Raw genomic sequence first — 20,788 nt, forward strand, 5'->3', positions numbered from 1 at the left:
AGGTGTGGTGCTGAGCACTGGACATGGACGAGCTCAAGTAACCCTCACCCGAGTCCTATGAAATAGGAACTAAAATGACACCCAATTTGTAGGAAATTACCCAGGCTCATGAAAGCTGTTTTTAAAGGTGGTTGTTTCAAATTTTGCACATGTATCAAGAATACATTATTATTTTCATATTACACTTCACAGGATTAAAGTTTTCATACACTATGTTTTTTACAAAAAGCATATCTGTTCACATTTCTGCCAAAACTGCACTTTTTACTTAGAAAAGCACTACAGTCTTTAATGCAGATGTCCATGCAACATAACCAACATGAACCTTGCAATGACGGGTGCATGTGATCGCGTGGACCCCTTTTGCAAAAATTCCTTATAAACAGATCTCATACCGACCTGTTTGGAGCGGTTCCTCACCACTCTCTGAGAGGCTGTCAACTGGGCTATAAATCCCCCAGATAAAATGGGAACTCACAACGCACATGTTGTGCGTTTTCACCTCAGTGAACACCTTCTATGGATTTTGTGGTGGTGGTTGTTAACTGGCACTATTGTGGCTACACATACGTGCTACACACAATATTCCAAGTATTTCTGCAGCATCTGAAGAGGTAAATGAAGGGAGTGTTGGAAGGTCTAGGTGTCGAAAGAGGCTTTTTGACTCACAATTGTGTGACCGTCTGGGAATCTCTCCCCATGCACCTCTGTGAGGTGGATACCATGAAGGTTAAGGGCATAGACTCTGGAGGCAGCCTGCTCCAGAGGGTTTGAAAGTTGGCTTGACTCCTTCAGATCTGTGTGACCTGAAGCAAGTGACGTGGACTCTCTGTTCTCTTATCTCAGAAAGAGGGAGAATAATAGAATGCAACTAAGGGAATCAAAATGTGTAAAGACATCAGCTCAGTGCCTCCCACATGGACGGTGCTCTAAATATTCTAAATATCTGTGTAAAACGGGAGGAGATCCTAGTCAGTGGGAGAGAGATACAGAACTAAAGAATAACTTTATTCACTCCTGGATTCAGCACAGCCTGGTGGCTGGGGATAAATCATAACAGATCAACATAAACATGAAACATAACAGATCTCGTCAGTGGTGGAAACCGTAGCCATTCTCCTTTGCTATAAAAGGGCTTCCCTGATGGCTCAGTGGGTAAAGAATCTGCCTGCAATGCAGGAGACACAAGAGATGCAGGTCCAATCCCTGGGTCGGGAAGATCCCCTGGAGAAGGGGATGGCAGCCCACTCTACTATTGTTGCCTGGAAAAACCCATGGACAGAGGAGCCTGGTGGGCTACAGTCCACGGGGTCGCGGAGTTGCACTAAGTACAGACACAACTTTCCTCTAGTGATGGCAGCTATTAGGTGACACAGGATTGCCGAGCTAGGGACTACACTTCCCAGCATCCGTTACAACTGCATGTCGCCATGTGACCCGCTCTGGCCAACGAGAGGTGAGGAACACTGATCTGGGCTTCTTCTAGGAGTCGCCCTTTGAAGGACTGAAGCATGTCTTCCCCTCTTCTCATCCCCCTACTTTCCCTGGAACCAGAAGCTGGACTGAGTGTAGGGGGTGAGCCCCCTCCAGACACGTGGCACAGAGCACCAAGGTCAAAGGACCCTGGCTGCCCAACTCCACAGAGCTGCACCGCCCCAGCCCTGGGAGTTTCACACACAGACCACAGCCTTGGGAGAGACAGCAAGTTGGGTTCATTGAAGCTGCCATATTGGGGGTTTCACATGACAGTAGCCCAGCATGCATGATAGGGGGGCATGCGGGTGGCCTGGAGCGGGAGGCTGGGGGGACCTCAGGTTTCAGGAGATGTAGAGGACGTTGAGACCGCACAGGGGACACTCCCAGGCCTGGATCTCCTGATACTTTGCACGAGACTTCGAAGGGGAGGTGTACTTCGAGCCAGCTCTCGAACTTCCAGGAGAAGGTTGCGAGTCAAACTCGGAGTCGCTCGAATCCATGTAGAAGGTGAAGCAAAAACCCAGCTGGAAGGAAAGAAAGACCACAGAGAGGAGAGAGAAGAACTTTAGTGCCCAGGGGGAGAGGGCTCCCCCCCTTAGTTTGAGGAGCTGAGAATAGACTTCAGGGGCGACCCACCTGGGGTTGAATTCCTTCTTCACCCAGTACAGCTGGGGATCCTGAGGCAGATAACCTGACCCTCCCTGGCCTCAGTTTGCATTTCTGTATAATGGACTATAAGTAACTGATCCCTCACACAGGTGCATAAGGACTGAACAAAGTAATCCAAAAATGGATCATTAAATGTAACAAAGTTTGCTGCTTTGTGAGAGCTGGAAAGCCGTCAGCTGTGACAATGTTTGCTTTGCTGATTTTCTTAAAACCACCTGCTTTCCTAAGAAATTAAACACTTCTTCCCAACAGAAAGCTTCACCCACAGTGCTGGCAGTATTGAAGCTGTAGTAATTTCTGGGAGGACTACTATTTCCATCCCGCGGTTTTTGAGCATTTAGGACGCTTCAGCCTGAATGACATGTCAGGTCCCATTTAATCCTCACGAGGTGGCCTCTGATCTTATTTCTCCATCCTGCAGATGAGGAAATAGGGCTAGGGAGGCCCTGGTAAGCGTTCCCACTCTGACATTTGATCAGACGTATAGGTTGGGAGCATGCGGCACTCAGGATTAGAAGTGAGTACATAACCTTCTTGATTCTCCAGGCAAGGATACGGGAGCGGGTTGCCATGCCCTCCTCCAGGGGATCCTCCCAACCCAGGGATCAAACCTGTGTCTCCTGTACTGGCAGATGGGTTCTTTACCACTGGCACCACCTGGGAAGCCCATTTTTCCAGGTAAGCGTGGCACAGATGTGAACTCATTTCATTGTCCTAGTAATCCCATGTGGGGTTCCTACTGCCCTGTTTCACAAATGAGGAAACTGAGCCACAGAGGAGTTCAGGAACTGGTCCCAGGTCCCACAGCTGGTAGTGGCTGAAGCTGGGTTTGAACCCAGCGCTGAGACCCTGGAGTTGGGGCCCTTAGCCTCAGAGGGCTGGGATGCCAGCTGGGAGGCTTGGGGTGGGCAGGACAGCGTTCCCTCCACACGGTGCCCTCACCTCTGCAGAACCGTCCTTCTCCTGTTCCCAGGTTACCAGCCCTTCCCACTTGGGACATTTGGGGTCCAGATCCTTCTTGCGATGGGTAGGGCAGGGGTGTCCTGAGCATTGCAGAAATGCTAAGCAGCATTCCTGGCCACTGGATGACACTAGCACGACCCCTTCAATTGTCACAAACAAAAATGTTTCCAGACATTGAAGGCGTCCCCTGAGGGGCAAACCGCCTCTGGAGGAGAATCACCACCTCATCCCTTCCTTGTGTTCTCCAGGTTTGGGGAAAGGGAGGGATCACCTTCCCATTGCATTCCCATGGTCAGCTGACTTGGCCTGTGGCCATTAGGGTCCTGCATCACCTCAGTTCATGACTGGTTCTGTGGAGGACACAGGTGAGCAAGGGCCTGGAAGGCACAGTCAGAATTCTCTCTGCTTCTAGGTTATTTAGTGCATCTACAAGTGTCTCTCCAATGAGTCCCTATTAGAAAGGGGAAAGTCAGATCTTATTCAGCAAAGAACGGGGACAAGCATCTTGGCCCAATGGCTCAAAATTCACATCACCAGTGATGGCGCACAGACCTCATGTGCATCAAAATGTGATGTTCTGAGAAGGACACGGCATCAGTTAGATGGTGCTCCAGAGATCAGAGCTTATCCTGAATCTCATTCATAGGGAGATAGCCAAAAATACAACCAATAAACCACAATATGAGATGGGGGTGACTTTGGACTTCAAAATGCCTTCATAAAAGGCAAACAAGGCTTAGGAGACTGTCTAGCGTAAAGAAAACTACAGATACGTTACTAAGTACAACCCCTGCATACACAACTAGACCTAGTGTTGGAGGGAAAAGAATGCCAAAGGGACAGTATGGAGCATATTATTAATATCAAAACCGATACAGGGATAAGGTGAAGTGTGTGTCAGGGCTGAATGCAGGAAAGTGACCATAGCCCCACCCTTAAATAACAGAATATTGTATTTCTCAGGCGATACACACTTAGGTATATTATGTGCAGATATACTGCAATAAATATACATATATATTACATTTTGTTAAAGAAAATACACAAACAGAGAAAATGTTAGCAATTGGCGAATTTGGGTGATCTTTAACCGTCTGAGACTCTCACGTTCTTTTCCAATGTGATTTCTAAGGAGTCCTTCCCAGGAGTGCTACAGGCACTAATAGGAAAGACATTCTCGCAGGCATGTGACACAGGGCCTCCCCTCACCCCTCCTCACGGCCGCCCCTGGTTCTCACCAGGGTCCCTCCAGGCTCCCTTCTGGCCTGTTAAGAAGCCCAGAGACAGAGCAGATGCCTCGTTGGCCAAGGGTGAGTCACGTGCCCAGCCCAGGTACAATCACAGGGAACCTTGGCACCGCCGGCTCTGATTGGTCGGGGCGGACCTGGAGCTGGTCTGAGGATGGGATCAGATCCATCCAAAGAGCATGGAGACACGTGGTCTCCCCGGAAAAGTCAAAGTGGTTAGTAGGAAAAAGAAGAATGGTACCCAGGTAGACAAGGCCATACTTGCCTCCACAGGAGGGACCGTTCCCTAATTCATTCCTTCATTTAATCAGCCCATGTGTATACAGAGCCTGACACCGGTTACACCTGATCTAGACAGGGGATGTGTCACTGAACAACACGGGGGTTCCTGCTGGCATCCTCCCCCTGAACTACTCTCCTAAGGGAGACAGATTAGGAGCAAATAGATACACAGTGTAATCTCAAGTAGCAGTAATAGTGCTGAAGAAACTCAGCAAGGCAAGGCATCGGGGAGGCAGTGTCAAGGGCGGCTTCATGAAGGAGGTGACACAGGAGCAGAGGTTGGAATCAGCAAAGAGAAGGAGGCAGGAAAGAGGGCAGCACCCTCAAGGAAAACCATCCCCTCCACAGGAAGGGGTCCCATCTGGGACGGCGGAGGGGCACAGGGCACCCAGGCACCCAAGGGTCTCTGCTGGGCGGAGAGGCTGGCCGATAAGCCTGACCTCTCAGGCCCAGGGTTCTCTGGGCAAAGGAGAAAACAACTAGACCCACCATGCCACACGTCGGCGCCCGTTTGGCTGACACTCTTGCGTTCTTTCCGGTGGGCCCCCTTTGCCGACCGGTAGTGCTCTCAAAAGGCAGGGCTGAGCGAGGAAGAAAGAGGCATGAGGCTATCTCGTCCACTGAGGCTTGAGAAACTCGATAATAATAAGATGCTCATCAGGAAGCCAGTGAAGACGGCTAATACCTGTGGAGTACCTGCTATGTGTCAGGTGTGCTTTTAAGTGTTTTGCAGGCATTAGCTTGTTTGGCTGTTCATAATAACTCTCTGAGATGGGCAGTATATTCCTCCAACTTAGCAATAAGGAAACAGAGAGCTTAGGACCCTTGTGGGAGTTTGCACAGCAGTGCCTGCAGAGATGCATGAAGTTGCATCCTGAAGGTCCCCAGGGAACAGACAGGGCTTGTCAGTGAGTGGAGAGGCTAGAGTTAGACAACAGGAGCTCTGGAGATAGTGACGCCCTGGGGCGCCCGTGCCCAGGAGGAAGGCACAGCTGATACACAGGTGCCAGTGGGGCACGTCTCTCCAGAAAACACTAGAGTTTCCTCGAAGAAGACAGACATGTCAATTTGGAGTCAGAGTTCCTGCTATTTCAAAGCTGCGCACAAATCCGTCTATTTCCTTACACACTCCTCCACTCCTGGCCTCTCTCTGGAGGAGCATCCAGGCCACCTGTGCAAACGTCCCCTCGGACACTGCCATCTCCCTTTCTAAACATATTGTCCTGGATCCACTCCCCTGTGTAATGTGACCCAAGTAGAGTCCTGTTTCTACTTGCATATATTGTCATCATCAAACACTGGGAATAACCCAAATGGCCACCTGCACGAACCTGGTTAAGCTTCCCTGATGGCTCAGTGGTAAAGAATCTGCCTGCCAGTGCAGGAGACACAGGAGTCCTGGGTTCAATCCCTGGATGCAGGAAGATCCCTGGGAGAAGGAAATGAGAACCCACCCCAGTATTCTTGCCTGGAGGATTCCATGGACAGAGGACCTTGGCAGGGTTACAGTCTGAAGGGTAGCAAAGAGTCAGACATGACCGAAGCAACTGAGCACACACACATAGCACAGAGAGACTATGGAATCCCAGGCAGCTGGAACACAAACCAGGCATCCTGAGGGGGAGAGTCCTCGAGATGGACAGGGGACACAGTGCTTAAGGTCAAAGACCCCCAGGCCAGATGGCCAGGGTTCCGATCCCACTGTGAGCTGATGATTCACACTTGTCACCCTTCAGATTTCCCATCTGAAAAGGCGGTAATTCCTGTCCCTCCCTCACTGTGAAGCATGTGTGACTGGATGTGTGGAAAGACTTGGGACTGTGACTGGAAGATTCTCAGTGTCAGATCAGAACTAAATGAAACAAGACCCAGTATGAATGAAAGTGGCATGTGTAGTATGCGCCCGTATATCAGATATAAATACACAGTAACAGATACATACACATCCTTGTCTCCATGAGTGAGCATAGAACATTCTAGAAAGCTGGACAAGGAGCTAGAAAGTAGCTATGTCTGGGGAAGGAACTACAAAGCTGAGCGACGGAGAGGCATGCCTGTTGTTTTGTGTGATGGTTATAGGCTCTGAGAGATTTGATAAAATACGTGGGGAAAGACATGGTGGATTGCGGCAATATCTGGCGTACCATCATCACATCACCTACAATGACTGGGTGTCCCCAGCCCCCCCCCCCCTCCTTAAGAGGAGCCAGTGGGAGATACTTGGGGTTGGGGCCAGTCTTCAGGGTCATCCCTTCCCCATCAGCCTTTCCCTGAGGCCCTCCCCACTCCTGCCTGCCCACAGTATCCGCCCCACGTGTGTCTCACCTCGTCTCTGTGGAGGCCTGGTCTGCACCTCCTCCCTTTCCTGGCCCCTGCTGGTGTCCAGAGGCAGCATGGTGACTCCACTGCTGCTCCCTGTGAACAGGAGAGACAGCAGTCAGTGCCTGGGTGGCAGAGCCAGGGGGCCCGGGTGTGAACCCAGAGGTCGGGTGCACTCAGACAGCTCCATCCCCTCTGCATGTCTCCAGGTCCCCAACATCCAAGGAACCAAGGGGACGTGTTGACAATGCCTCCCTCCTGGTTCCGTCCGAAGCCCAGCATGTGATATGGGGAGACCGGTTGTCATGGAGCCTGGCAAGGACAGGGGCAGGGCTCGTGGTACCTGGGACTTACCCCCTCTAAAACTAGAAAACCTGTGACATAAAGTGCTGGGGACAGGAAGCTGCAGCTTGGCTAAGTGGGAATCAAAAGGGCCTCAGGAGTCTGGCATACAGCAGGCACTCAGTAATTGCACTCCTGGGGCATTCCCAGGGCTGTCTTTCAGCTCCTTCCCAGGGCTACCAGGCAGTCTGACCGAGGGGTTCAGACAGGCCCTCCCCTCCCTGTCCTCGGGGCCATCCAGGTCCACATCAGTACTGTGGTCAACGGGAGGGGCCGAGCCCCAGACCCCCCAGCACAGCCCGGGGGAGGGGCCGGCCCTGCAGGGAGGCTTCTCTGCACAGGCTCAGTGTGGGGTCCTCACCTCCGGCCAGCATTGCCCTGGGCAGGACTTGGGCCAGCGTGTCTGGGGGTGAGAACTGGGGGGATTCCAGCCTGCCAGTCACTAGCTGAGAGAGCTCAAGGTTTACCAACAGCACAAGAAAGCACAGCACACTGAGATTTGAGTTTCAGACACACAGATCGTTTTTTAGAATAACTATCTCCAAACACTGCATGGGTCATGTCCTACATGACATAAAAATTCATTTTGTGTTTATTCTGCTGAACTGTGTTTCAGTATTGGCATGTCCCATGGATTACTTTCGATGTACTTGTACTAAAAGGTAATTCATTCTTCACCTGAAATTTCTATTTAAGTATTTATCATGTGTTTTACCTGGGATGCCCCAGTTTGGGGGTATTTAACCTCTTGTGCTGTCAGCTTTCCCATCCACAAAATGAGCAGAATGATGAAACGTGAGGATTACATAGAATTAAATGCATGTCAAGTGTTGAGAACACAGTCTGACCCAGACTCAGGCAGTCCCGTGTCGGATCCAACTCTATCGCTGTTGGTGGCGGGGGTGGGTCAGGAGGCCTCCCCCCCACCGTCTCCTACGCACCTTCCCTGGATCACTGTCTCTAACCCTGGGACCCTCCAGCCTGACCTCTGACCTCTGATCTCTCCCTCATCAGTCCAGGGCCTCGTTCTGGGCCAGGTTGTCTGGGGGAGAGAAACCCTGCGGGAGGGAAAAGGCCCCTGGGTCACCAAGCAGCTGAGGCACAGGGACAAGGTGCTGGTCAGTAGGGCATGTGGGCTTCAGAACTGGGGCAGCCCTCCAGGACCCTCAGAGCTGGGACAACCCCCCAGGAACGGGGAGACCCCCTCGGGTCCTCTCACGCACTCTGGCTCTCCATGACGTGCTCCAAGCATCTGGGGCACCAGGTGCACCCAGAAGTTTATTGGAAAGAACCGAGAGCCGCAGGCAGACACACTGCCCTGCAGCCCCAGAGGGGAAGACATAAGACCTGTGTGCCCACCGTCCCCTCCGGCTGAGCCTGGCCCCCCAGCCCCGGCGCCTCCCCCAGAGGCCGCCCCTCTGACACAAGCTGCCCTGTGCCCACCGTCCCCGCCCACTGACCCCGGCCCACCCGGGCCTGGCCCCTGCCCCAGAGGCTGCCCCTCAGAGAGGCACCCTGACCCCCAAAACCAGACACGACCCCCCAAAGTCCCTGGAGGTCGCCAAGCCCATTTCCGACGGCTGTAGTTAGCAGCACATCATCACAGCCATCCTCCGAGGACCTCCATATGCCTCCAGAAGTTTCTCTGTCCCTATTTGTCCCAACAGGCTCCCCCCAGAGACAATTTCTCCATCTTCTCTTTGGTCAGGGCTGTGCCTGGACCCGTGATTCCCACCTGACCTCTCCTGTGTCCTGCACAAAGTCCCGCCTCCTCCCCCAAACTAACAAGTCCACAGGTCTGTCCCTTGCACTCCCTAAAACCTGGGGACCAGGACCCAGCTCCCCCTCCGCTGTCCTGCGGGTGGTCACCGCCATCCCCTCTTGCAGATACCCCAGCCTCCTCTGACCACTGCAGTCGTGGCTCCTCCTGGTGACCCCAGAAACACTCAGACTTGGGAGGGGCCGGGAGGCTCAGAAGGTGAGATGGCCCTCAGGGAGGCCTGGTTCCTCAAGGGGTGCCACCGCCCTCCCCATTGGGTCTCAGTGGCCCCCAGGTCCCGCCCCTGCACCCCACTCCCCAGGAGGCCCCCGCACATCCTCCCCTGGTGCCCCTACCCCATGCTCCCCGCGGAGACCCCGCAGCACCATCCTGCCTGAACATGAAAGTTGGAGACCCTTCAGGACCGTGGCCAAGGAACTGATCTCGAGACTATCATTGTGACCTGGGTCTTCCACCCTGGGCGTAGGCGGGATGGGGCCCCAGTGCCTTTGCTTGACGCCCGGACAGGGCTGGCTCTGGGGATGCCCGCGGAGCCTGTGGACAAACGCGAGAGAATGAATGCGGCTGGGTTGCCCAGTCACACAAGGCCCCCGTCCCCGCCCCAACCCCCAGATATTAAGTCAAGAGGTTAACAGGGTCTCTGACAACCTCACGGGCGTCAGAATGTTCACCGCAATTCCGTTATTCGTGGGGAGGGTCCCGGGCCTCTTCCTCCAGGAAGACCCCCAGCCTGCCAGCATCACTGTCCCTCCTATGAGCTGTCCCTACTGGACCTCAGCGCCTGGCCCCTCGCCCAGCGCCCCTCCCCCACTGTGGGGCCAGGCCTTCCTGGGAAAGGCACAGAGGCTCAAGCTTCAGAGACCCAGCGGTGGGGGTCCTGAAGGATTACACACACACAGTGACTCCCTCCCGCGAGCTGACCCCCTGCTCTGGACTCACAGGGGGACACTCTCAACAACTCCCAGCCACACCCCTGGCCCCAGAGTCCCACGTGTGCAAATAAAGACACACTTTGCACTTGTAGATCCTGAAACACACGCAAATGGGCAGTAACACATCGTGAGGTTCAGGAACGCTCAGGCACGCATGCGTGCATACACACACACACACACAGACGTGCAGATACACAAAGCTTCAAATACTGGGCACTTCCAGGCACACACACTCAGGACACACATATTTGCACAATTCAATCTGAAAGGACACTCTATGGGACACCCAGACCACCTCTGTCTGACACTCCAGGCTCAACCCCCAGTCTCACCTGGGGACCCATCCCTCAGAGGCTTCCCCTCTCAGACCACCCCCACCCCTACCCGCAGGTTCACTCGCCTTTACACTCTATCCAGATGGTGTTTTTAAACATCAGAATCACTGCTTTGGACTTACAGGCTTGGTAAACAGTGAAACCTACTAGGAAATCAAATCACACAGATAAGCAGAGAGAAACCCTGGCGTGTCTCTCTCAGACACCCTCGGAGACACCCAGCCGTGCACACGGACACACACATACCCACACACACACCGCAGTCACAGACATTCCTGGAAAATCAGAGTCACCCCTTCAGCTCGCAGGCCTTTTGGAAACGCTAAGACCCGCTCACAGATCCACACACACAAACGTTCAGGTTTAGGTTCGTGGAGCTTGAAAGAGCAGACAATCCGGGCAGATACACACACAGACACACGCATGTACGGACTTGCAGAAACAGCTATTTTCAAACAGACACTTTGGACACGGGGACATAAAGACACAGACGCCTTGGCAGACACGTTTGCAAAGCCGGAATCGGCCTCCAGACACAGGATCGCCTAGGGCTGGACTCGGGGGCCGACGCCCAGTCTCCCCCAGAGGTCGCCCCCCTCAGATGCGCGTCCCCGGCGCGCTCCAGGCACCCGCCGGCCGCAGGCGCGGGCGCGGAGACACACGAGGCTCCATAACGCTCTGGCAAGCACGCTTCTCGCCAGCTTGCTCTGGTGCCCCCGAAAGGCTCCGGAGGGGTTGCACGCCCCGCCCCACTCCCCCAGACCCCCGTCTAGGCTCCCCCGAGTCAGCCTCCTGAGCTGCCTCCGGCCGTTCCGGAAGGAGGCCCCGGCCCTGCCGCCTCCCCAGAGCGCCTCATCCCCCAAGGGAGCCGCGCGGCCCGCAGACCCGCGCTCCTACCTCCTGGCGTCTTCGGGCCGGGCGCCTGCTCCTCCTGCACCTGCCCAGGGAGGAGGCCCAGCCAGGCCTTCACCCACAAGGCCCAGTCCTCCTCGCTGCCCTCCAGCCTGCTCTCTTCCCGGCGGCCCGAGGAGCCCTCGGACCACGAATCGCCCGCCTCGCGCCTCAGAAGGGTCTGAGGACTGCGGCCGCCCTCGGGGAGCCGCGGGCTCCTCGGGGGGCTCCTCGGCGCGCGCGCCCGCGCCCCGCCGCCGGAACGCACCCGCACCTCCTGGCGGGCCGCCTCCGCCCTCCCCGCGGCGACCCCGCAGCGCCAGCCCGCCGCCCTTCGCCCGCCGCCCCGCACTGCACACTCGCCCGGACGGCGCAGACCCTTCGGAGCCCCGGCAGCGACTCGGCTCTGGGCTGCCCAGAGGCACAGAGTCGGGGCGGGCCGGCCCCGGGCCGCTTCCTGGCGTCCCGCGGGGGCGGTGAGGGCGGTGGGTTCCCGGAAAACCCTCCTGGGGACACCCTGGACAAAAGCACGGAAGGAGGGGCTCCAGACAAACGACCCCGCCCGGGCCCACAGGGACTCAGATCGGGTGGGTACAACAGTGCCCAAAACAGACAGCAAGTGCTAGTGCTGGCTGTGGTTTTATTACCAGGGTTGGAGGGTTGGAAATGTTGCTCTCATACCTGCTCTGTGAGCCCAGCGTCCCTGGAATATTGTCTCCCTGGCGGGGGGTCCACCTGGGCCCCCCGCCCCCAGCGCCCCTTCCCCTCCCCGACCTCGACCCAGCCTGGGCCCAGGTCTTCCAGTAGGCAGGTAGGGTTGACAGGGAAGAACCAAGAACCCTGTTATACTGCCGGGCCCAGGTCTTCCAGGAGGCAGGTGGGGTTGACAGGGAAGAACCAAGAACCGTGTTATACTGCCGAGCCGCGGAGACCCAAGGGTCTGGATGCCTGGGGGTCGGGGGGGTGGCACTGATGTCTGGGACCTGGGGGCCTGCCCTGTGCCTACTTCAGATACACAGTGACCCCCAAGGCACACCCACACACTCACTGCTGCTCACAGTGGCCTACTCTCAAACCCCCAAGATGTATTTCTCCTCCATGGACCAGAATCTCCTCCCCTCTTTTTTGATATGCAGATAATTAGAATGAGGAAGTTATCTTGGGTATTGACCATGCAGTAGGCACCAACCCAGTGTCTTTACACATGTCGATCCCCTTAATGCTCACGACCACGTGGCCAATTCTGTTATTCTGTCTCTTTCTGAGATAAGAGAACAGAGGCACAGAGTTCCTGTCGCTTGCTTCAGGTCACACAGATCATAAGGAGCCAAGCCAGGATTCAAATCCAAGGAGGCTGACTCTAGAGACTGTGCGAACAGGACTTAGCAGTTAAACAACAACAACAAGCCTCTGTATCAGACTCCTTTGGTGGCAAGCAACAGAAACCCTGATTCAGGGCCTTTGCACTGGCTGTTTCCTCCCCCTGCAGCACCCTTCCCCCAGGGTTTTTCTGTTGTTGCTTCAATCAGCATCTTTTCCAGTTCTTCCTTGCATGCAGGTATTGTTGACTTCACCGCTTATGAGATATTTATGACAGTTCTTTGGTGCTGGCTGACTTTAAGATTATCACCAGTTTCCAGGCCTCTGTTACTTAGGAAAGCACCCACTCATTTCTGAGAAGTCAAATGATCACCCATGAGCTTCAGCACTTCAGCAATTTAGAAGATTATAGAGCGAGTTTTCTCTTTAAGATAATACATGCATTTCACAAGAATCCCAAGTCATAACAAGGTGTATTCATTAAAACAAACAAACAAAAAGCCTCTCTCTCTCTACCTTCTACTTTTGAAGTTTTAATTTTGTGGATATTTATAATCTATTCATCTTGAGAAATTTCTTTCAAAAGTTTTGCCTTCAAAAACCAGATTCCAGGGGTACAAGCACATATCCTTCCGACTGATTAAAGGAAAAGCAGGAGAGTCGGTGAGGCGGTGAAACCCCTGGAACTCTTGTGCATTGTTATGGAAGTGTGAATTGGTGCTGCTCTTTAGAAGAGAAAACTGGTGGTTGGCATAACTGCACATATGCACGTCCAACCCCAACAACCCCATTCTTGGGTATATTCCCAGTAGAAATGCGTATTAAGCTAACAGAGGGTGTGTACGAAGATGTTTCACGACACCTCTCACACTGTTGGTGGGAATATAAACTGGTGCCGTCACTCTAGAGAACAGTGTGGAGGTTCCTTACAAACTAAAAATAAAGCTATCATATGAGCCAGCAATCCCACTCCCAGGCATGTTCCTTGAAGAAAACTCTACTAGGAAAAGACCCATGCATCCCTATGTTCAGAGCAGCACTGTTTACAACAGCCAAGACATGGAAGAAACCTCAGGGTCCATCAGCAGACGAACGGATGAAGAAGATGTGGTACATATACACAACGGAGTATCACTAAGCCATCAAAAAGAATGAAATTATGCCATTTTCAGCAACATGGATAGACCTCGAGATTATCATACCGAGAGAAGTCAGGCAGAGAAAGACAAATACCTTATAATATAACATATAGATGGAATCTCATAAAAATGAACTTAGAAAAAACAGAAACAGACTTGCAGACATAGAAAACACACTGATACTTACTGAAAGGGAAAGGGGTTGGGGAAGGGATAAATTAGGCCTCTGGGATTAGCAGATACAAACTGCTATATACAAAAATACATAAGGTCCTGCTGCATAGTCCAGGGAGCTCTATCTGATATCCTGTAATGAAAACCAATCTGAACATTCATATTTCTATCCGAATCACTTTGCTGTGCACCAGAAACTAATACAACATTGTCGTAAATCCACTATACTTCTATAAAACAAAACCAAAAATTAACTCATGTATATACACGTGCTGTCGCTTCGGTATCACTAAGCCATCAAAAAGAATGAAATTATGCCATTTGCAGCAACATGGATAGACCTAGAGATTATCATACCGAGTGAAGACAGGCAGAGAAAGACAAATACCTTATGATATAACTTAGAGATGGAAATTCATACAAATGGATTTAGGAAACAGAAACAGACTCGCAGACATAGGAAACACACTTATACTTACTGAAAGGGAAAGGGATTGGGGAAGGGATAAATTAGGCCTTTGGGATTAGCAGATACAAACTGCTATATACAAAAATACATAAGGTCCTGCTGCATAGCCCAGGGAGCTCTATCTAGTATCCTGTAATGAAAACCAATCTGAAAAATCCTACATACTTCTATCTGAATCACTTTGCTCTGCCCCAAAAACTAATACAACACCGTAAATCCACTATACTTCTATAAAACAAAAACAGAAATGAACTCATTATATATATATATATATATATATATATATATATATATATATATATGTGCTGTTGCTTCGGCAGTGTCTGCTCTTTGTGACCCTATGGACTGCAGCTTGCCAGTATATATAGGCTTCCCTCATGTCTCAGACAACAAAGAATCTGCCTGCAAATCTATAGGTTAACTCATGTATATATCCGTTCAGTTGAGTCTAGTCACTCAGGCATGTCCAGCTCTTCGCAACCCCACAGACTGTAGCATGCCAGGCCTCCCAGTCCACCACCAACTCCCAGGGTTGACTCAAAGTCACGTCCATCCAGTTGATGATGCCATCCAACCATCTCATCCTCTGTCATCCCATTCTCCTCACACTTTCAATCTTTCCCAGCATCAGGGTCTTTTCAAATGAGTCAGTTATTCACATCATGTGGCCAAAGTATTGGAGTTTCAGCTTCAGCATCAGTGTTTCCAATGAATCATATATACACACACACACACACACACATATATATATATATGTAAACCTTACATATATACCTGCACATGTATAAAGAATGTTCCTAACAGGTCCATTCGTAATAGTCCCAAAGTGCCAGCTACCCAAATGCCCACAGAATTTCTCAGCTTTTGTGCTGGGAATCCATTTGTTTAAGGTCTGATGAGAGTCCATCCTTAAGGGTAAGGACCAGCCTCAACACACAGGCCAGGCGGGGTGTGTTTCGTCAAGTGTGTGCCCAATCCAAAAGAGTGTCATTTGCCACCAACTTGGGGGTTTTGTGAGTAGGCCATTGTGAGCAGCAGTGTGTGGGTGTTTGGGAGAGGGGTGACCGCGTGCCTGGGGGTCACTGTGCATTTGGTGATTCTGCAGTGTGGGACCCCAGCCCCCGGCCCTTCCTATCCCCACCCCCAGGCATCCAGGCCCTTGTGTCTCCGAAGCTTGGCAGTATAACATGGTTTTCCCCTGTCAACCCCACTTCTGGCCTCCTGGAAGACCTGGGCCCGGGCAGGGACAAGGTAGGGGAGGGGAGGGATGAGGGTGGGGGCCCAGGGGGAACCCCCTGCCAGGGAGACAGTGATGCCAGGACGTTAGGCTCACAGAGTGGGTGTGAGGCCAGAATTTCCAGTCCTCCAACCCTGATAACAACAAACTTGTTTCAGGCAGTTTTAACCGCTCGATCTGAGAAACCGTGTGGACTGGGGGTGTTCGGGGGTTGTGAGCCGCTCCTTCCCCGCTTTTGTCCTTGTGGTCCCCTGGGACCTTTTAGGAAAAAGGTCCCTTTTCCTAAAAGGTGCCCTTTTCCTAAATAATTGAAGCAGATGTACAATGCGTATCAGTTCAGTTCAGTTCAGTCGCTCAGTCGTGTCCGACTCTTTGCGACCCCATGAATTGCAGCACGCCAGGCCTCCCTGTCCATCACCAACTCCCAGAGTCCACCCAAACCCATGTCCATCGAGTCGGTGCAATGCATGTAAGGGAGGCCAAAAAGATGCTATTTTAGTGAGTTCGAGTTTGCTCAAACTTATGTCCACTGAGTCGGTGATGCCATCCAACCATCTCATCCTCTGCTGTCCCCTTCTCCTCCCGCCCTCAATCTTTCCCAGCATCAGGGTCTTTTCCAGTGAGTCAGTTCTTCCCATCAGGTGTCCAAAGTATTGGAGCATCAGCTTCAGCATCAGTCCTTCCCATGAATATTCAGGGTTGATTTCCTTTAGCATAGCCTGGTTTTGTCTCCTTGTGTTCAGGGGACTCTCAGGAGTCGTCTTCAGCACCATGTATGAGACCTCGGCAAACTGTTTAACCTCTGTGCCTCAGTTTTTCTATCTGTGAAAGGGGGAATGATAAAATGGGTCCTGCCTCCTGGGGTGGTTCGGAGAATTAAGTGTGTCATGTGCAAAGAACTCACTCGGGTTGGTATCTGGCTTTCAAGAACCAATATTTATCTTTTAAACATTTTTTAAAATGTGGACCATTTTTTAAATTTTTTATTGAATTTGTTTTACAATATAAGTTCTCTTTTATTGGTTTTTTTTTTTTTTGGAACAACGCATGTGGGATTTTATCTCCCCGAACAGTGATTGAACCTGCACCCCTGCATTGGAAGGGGCAGTCTTAAGAAATGATATTTAAATCCTCGTTATCATTCTGCTGATGTAGTATCAGGTTAACCCATGCATGAGCCGGAATGGCTTCCCTAGATCTCAATATGTGAAAACTTCTTTATTTCCAAAAGCCACAAGTAAAATGTCAGGCCTGTGACACTGAGTTTCTGGATCCCTCCCCTGTCCTGGGGCTACCCATGTGGCCCAGTGGTAAAGCATCTGCCTGCCAGTGCAGGAGATATAAGTTTGATCGCTGGGTCAGGAAGAATCCTGGAGGAGGAAATGGCAACCCACTCCAGTATTCTCGCCTGGAGAATCCCCTGGACAGGGGAGCCTGGTGGCTACAGCCCTCGAGGTCTCAAAAAGTCAGAGGCCTCTCAGCATGCCCACACACACACACAAAAAGGAAACCGAAATCAGCCATCCTCTGTAACATAGGCAGGACTGAATTAAAGATTAGTATGGCTAGGCTCCTAAAAAACAAACAAAAAGAAACAGACAGACAAAACCACACATGCGTGATTTGTCGTCCCTGGAAGTCTGAAAATCTAATATCTGCAGAGTCTGGGCAAAGACATCCAGCGAATTATTAGTGAATTAGTGAATCCAGCCAACTGATAGAACAGGGAGTGATGGGGGCCCTGGAGAAACGGAATCTGTTGCAATGAGGCGGCCACTCCAAGCTCCTGCCAACTGGTGGTGGTGGACCAAGCACTGCCAGATTCTCTGATACTTTTCAAGAGAACCCAAATTCCAGGTTGTTATTTAAACTTCTTGACTTGGCAGTTAACTCAACTATCAAGGGCTTCTCAGGTGGTGGTAAAGAACCTGCCCGCCAATGCGGGAAGACAAAAGAGACTCGGGTCCATTCCCTGGGTTGGGAAGATCCTAACCAACCAGAGGGAAGAAGAAAAGGAAATGGCACTGTGCATGTCAAATACCCACCTCCAAGGCTCAATCCTAGCCCAGCCACGTACCAGCTGTGTGATGTTAGGCAAGTTGCTTAACCTCTCTGTGCTTTGGTTTCTTTATCTGCAACATGTAGGAATAACAATGTCCCCTCACCCACCATAGAATTGTCATCCTGCTGCTGCTGCTAAGGCGCTCAGTCGTGTCCAACTCATGGACCTCAGCTTACCAGGATCCCCCGCCCCTGGGATTCTCCATGCAAGAACACTGGAGTGGGTTGCCGTTCCCTTCTCCAATGCATGAAATTGAAAAGTGAAAGTGAAGTCGCTCAGTCCTGCCCGACTCTTAGAGAGCCTGTGGACTGCAGCCCGCCAGGCTCCTCCGTCCATGAGATTTTCCAGGCAAGAGTACTGGAGTGGGGTGCCATCGCCTTCTCTGAGAATCATGAGGATTAAGTAAAGTTAGTACAGGTGTAACTGTGAGAATTGTGCCTGGTATGTAAAACCCTGTGTCTCTACTGCTTTCTCCAAATGGGTGAGTCTGTGTTTCTCAGAACTGTGTGGGACGGTCTCTTCATGGATATAAATAACAATGCTGCAAACATCATGATTGGGGACTTCCCTAGGGGTCCAGTGGTGAAGAATCCGCCTGCCAATGCCGGGGGCCCAGGTTCGATCCCTGGTCTGGGAAGATTCCACATGCTGCAGGGCAGCTGAGCCCGTGCGCCAGCCGCAACTGCTGAGCCCATGTGCTCTAACTACTGAAACCTGTGGACTCTGGAGCCTGTGCTATGCAACAGAGAAGCCGCCGCCATGAGAACGCCACACATCGCAACCCCAGGATAGCCCCCGTACGCTGCAGCTCGAGAAGGCCCTTGTGCAGTAACGAAGACCCCGTGCAGCCAAAAGCAAACACATAACTTAAAAAGCATCACAATCTGAAGCAGTGGAGAGGAGCAGACACCCTGGGTTTGAGCCATCGGCCAACGCGACACGTCAGCTCGGCTGCTGAGTGGCATGGAAGCATCGCTTCGGGGGTAGGATGAGATTTTAGCAACTGCCTCTCCATGAGCACTGCCCGCAGTATTTCCATCCTGCCGTCTCACAGCTCTGGCTGACATGACTCCACTCACGGGGATCTCACGTAGAACAGTGCTTATTCAGGCAAGGATGGCCATGCTCCCCTAAAAGGGATCTGTGGCACCATCTGGGGACACTTTTGGGTAGAGACAGGGGATATTGGTCAACCTCCTGCAGTGCACAGGACCACCCCCCAGCAAAGACGGATCCAGCTCCCATGCAACAGAAGCACCAAGCTGGCCGCTTTGACCCCTCAGTCTGGAATCCCTGATGCTGCATCAGCAGAGTGACAACGAGGATTTAAATATCCTTTCCTAAGAATTCCCCTTCCAATGTAGGGGTTGCAGGTTCGAGGCCTGGTCGGGGAGATAAAATCCCACACGCCTTGTGACCAAAAAAACCCCATAAAACAGAACCAATATTGTAAAACAAACAAACAAAAAAAAAACTCAATAAAAATGGTCCACATTTAGAAAATCTTTAAAAAAAATAAATAAATACTGCTTCCTGAGAGCCAGATACCAGCCTGAGTGAGTGCTTTTCCATATGAGACACTTAATTCTCCCAACCACCCCAGGAGGCAGGACCCATTTTTTCATTCCCCCTTTCACAGATAGAGAAATGAGGCACAGAGGTTAAACAATTTGCCGAGGTCTCATACATGGTGCTGAAGACGACTCCTGAGAGTCCCCTGAACAGCAAGGAGACCAAACCAGTCCCTCCTAAAGGAAATCAATCCTGAATATTCATTGGAAGGACTGACGCTGAAGCTGACGCTCCAATACTTTGGACACGTGATGCGAAGTACTGACTCACTGGAAAAAGACCCTGATGCTGGGGAAGATTGAGAGCAGGAGGAGAAGCAGAAAACAGAGGATGAGATGGTTGCATGGCATCACTGACTCAATGGACATGAGTCTGAGCAAACTCGAACTAACTAAAATAGCATCTTTTTGGTCTCCCTTATATGCATTGTACATCTGCTTCAATTATTCAGGAAAAGGGCACCTTGACCAGAAATAATGTCCATGTTAAAAATAAAGATTAAGGACCCTCCTTCTGGGTCACCAGTGTTTGTTCTTCTTTGATAGGAAGACTCCCTTCCCAGGTGCCAGGTCCACACTGACTCGATATGTATGTGCTGGTCTCTCTTTTAACACTGAAGAAATATAACCCCCCTGACTCGTTTAATGTTTTTGTTCTGTTGTTTTTCAGTGGCTGAGTTATGTCTGACTCACTGTGACATCATGGACTGCAGCACACTAGGATTCCCTGTCCGCTATCTTCCCGAGTTTGCCCAAACTCACGTCCATCGAGTTGGTGATGCCATCCAACCATCTCTTCCTCTGTCGCCCCCTTCTCCTCCCGCCTTCCATCTTTCCCAGCATCAGGGTCTTTTCCAGAGAGTCGGTTGTTCACATCAGGTGGCCAAAGTATTGGAGATTCTGCTTCAGTCCTTCCAATGAATACTGAGGGTTGATTTCCTTTAGGATTGACTAGTTTGATCTTCTTGCGGTCCAAGGGACTCTCACGAGTCTTCTCCAGCAACACAGTTCAAAAGTTATCAATTCCTCAGCACTCAGCCTTCTGGCAGCCTTTGTTCTGACAATACATAAAACTGTGCTGAAAACGTGGAGCAGCTTGTCAGAATAATCTGGGAAGATGACTTTCAGGTTGGCCATGTTTGCTTTATAGAAATCAACACTTTTTTCTATCATAAGTAAACACAACTCTTCTCTCTTCTTATTATAGACTAATATTGTTTTCATTGGTGCTGCTTGGCATACACAGCAGGATATCCGAAAAGCCCACCTGAGTTCACCTGGAGTCTACTTTGGACCAGTGCTCGGTACCAAGCTCGGGGCCCTTGAGCCCCTTAGGCATCACAGCGCCCTCAGGTGACTCTGTGAGTTTTCCCTTGTATCTGTCGCTCAGTTGTTAAGTCGTGTCCGACTCTTTGCGACCCCATGGACTGCAGCACGCTAGGCTTCCCTGTCCTTCACTATCTCCCAGAGTTTGCTCAATCTCATGTCTGTTCAGTCGATGATGACATTCAACCCCCTCCTGTGCAGTCACCTCCTTCTCCTCCTGCAACATCTGGATCTCCTTATATTAAGTGATGGTC

The 20,788-nt window shown here is 51.5% G+C and overlaps 1 protein-coding gene across 1 annotated transcript; it reads right to left on the reverse strand.

Moving 5' to 3' along the window:
• Positions 1–987: 987 nt before the first annotated feature.
• LOC145537704 (uncharacterized) lies at positions 988–20,547 on the reverse strand. The gene is made up of 5 exons (XM_081568552.1): positions 20,517–20,547; positions 11,243–11,693; positions 9,414–9,612; positions 6,963–7,052; positions 988–2,000 (listed from the first exon to the last, which is right to left on the reverse strand). The coding sequence occupies exons 1-5, from the start codon at positions 20,545–20,547 to the stop codon at positions 1,818–1,820; spliced, it is 954 nt and encodes a 317-aa protein (XP_081424678.1). The 3' UTR covers positions 988–1,817.
• Positions 20,548–20,788: the final 241 nt, after the last annotated feature.

This window comes from Giraffa tippelskirchi, chromosome Y, assembly GCF_054371585.1.
Source record: "Giraffa tippelskirchi isolate mGirTip1 chromosome Y, T2T-mGirTip1v1.2.pri, whole genome shotgun sequence".
Lineage (NCBI taxonomy): Eukaryota > Metazoa > Chordata > Mammalia > Artiodactyla > Giraffidae > Giraffa > Giraffa tippelskirchi.

Excerpts from the sequence above, each read along its gene's own strand:
- LOC145537704 (XM_081568552.1), bottom strand. The coding sequence starts at position 20,547 with ATGCCTAAGGGGCTCAAGGGCCCCGAGCTTG. Across the intron at positions 7,053-9,413 it reads GTCTCCGCGGGGAGCATGGG|GGAGCAGCAGTGGAGTCACC; the intron begins GTAGGGGCACCA and ends TCCTGTTCACAG. Across the intron at positions 2,001-6,962 it reads CAGGCCTCCACAGAGACGAG|CTGGGTTTTTGCTTCACCTT; the intron begins GTGAGACACACG and ends CTTTCCTTCCAG.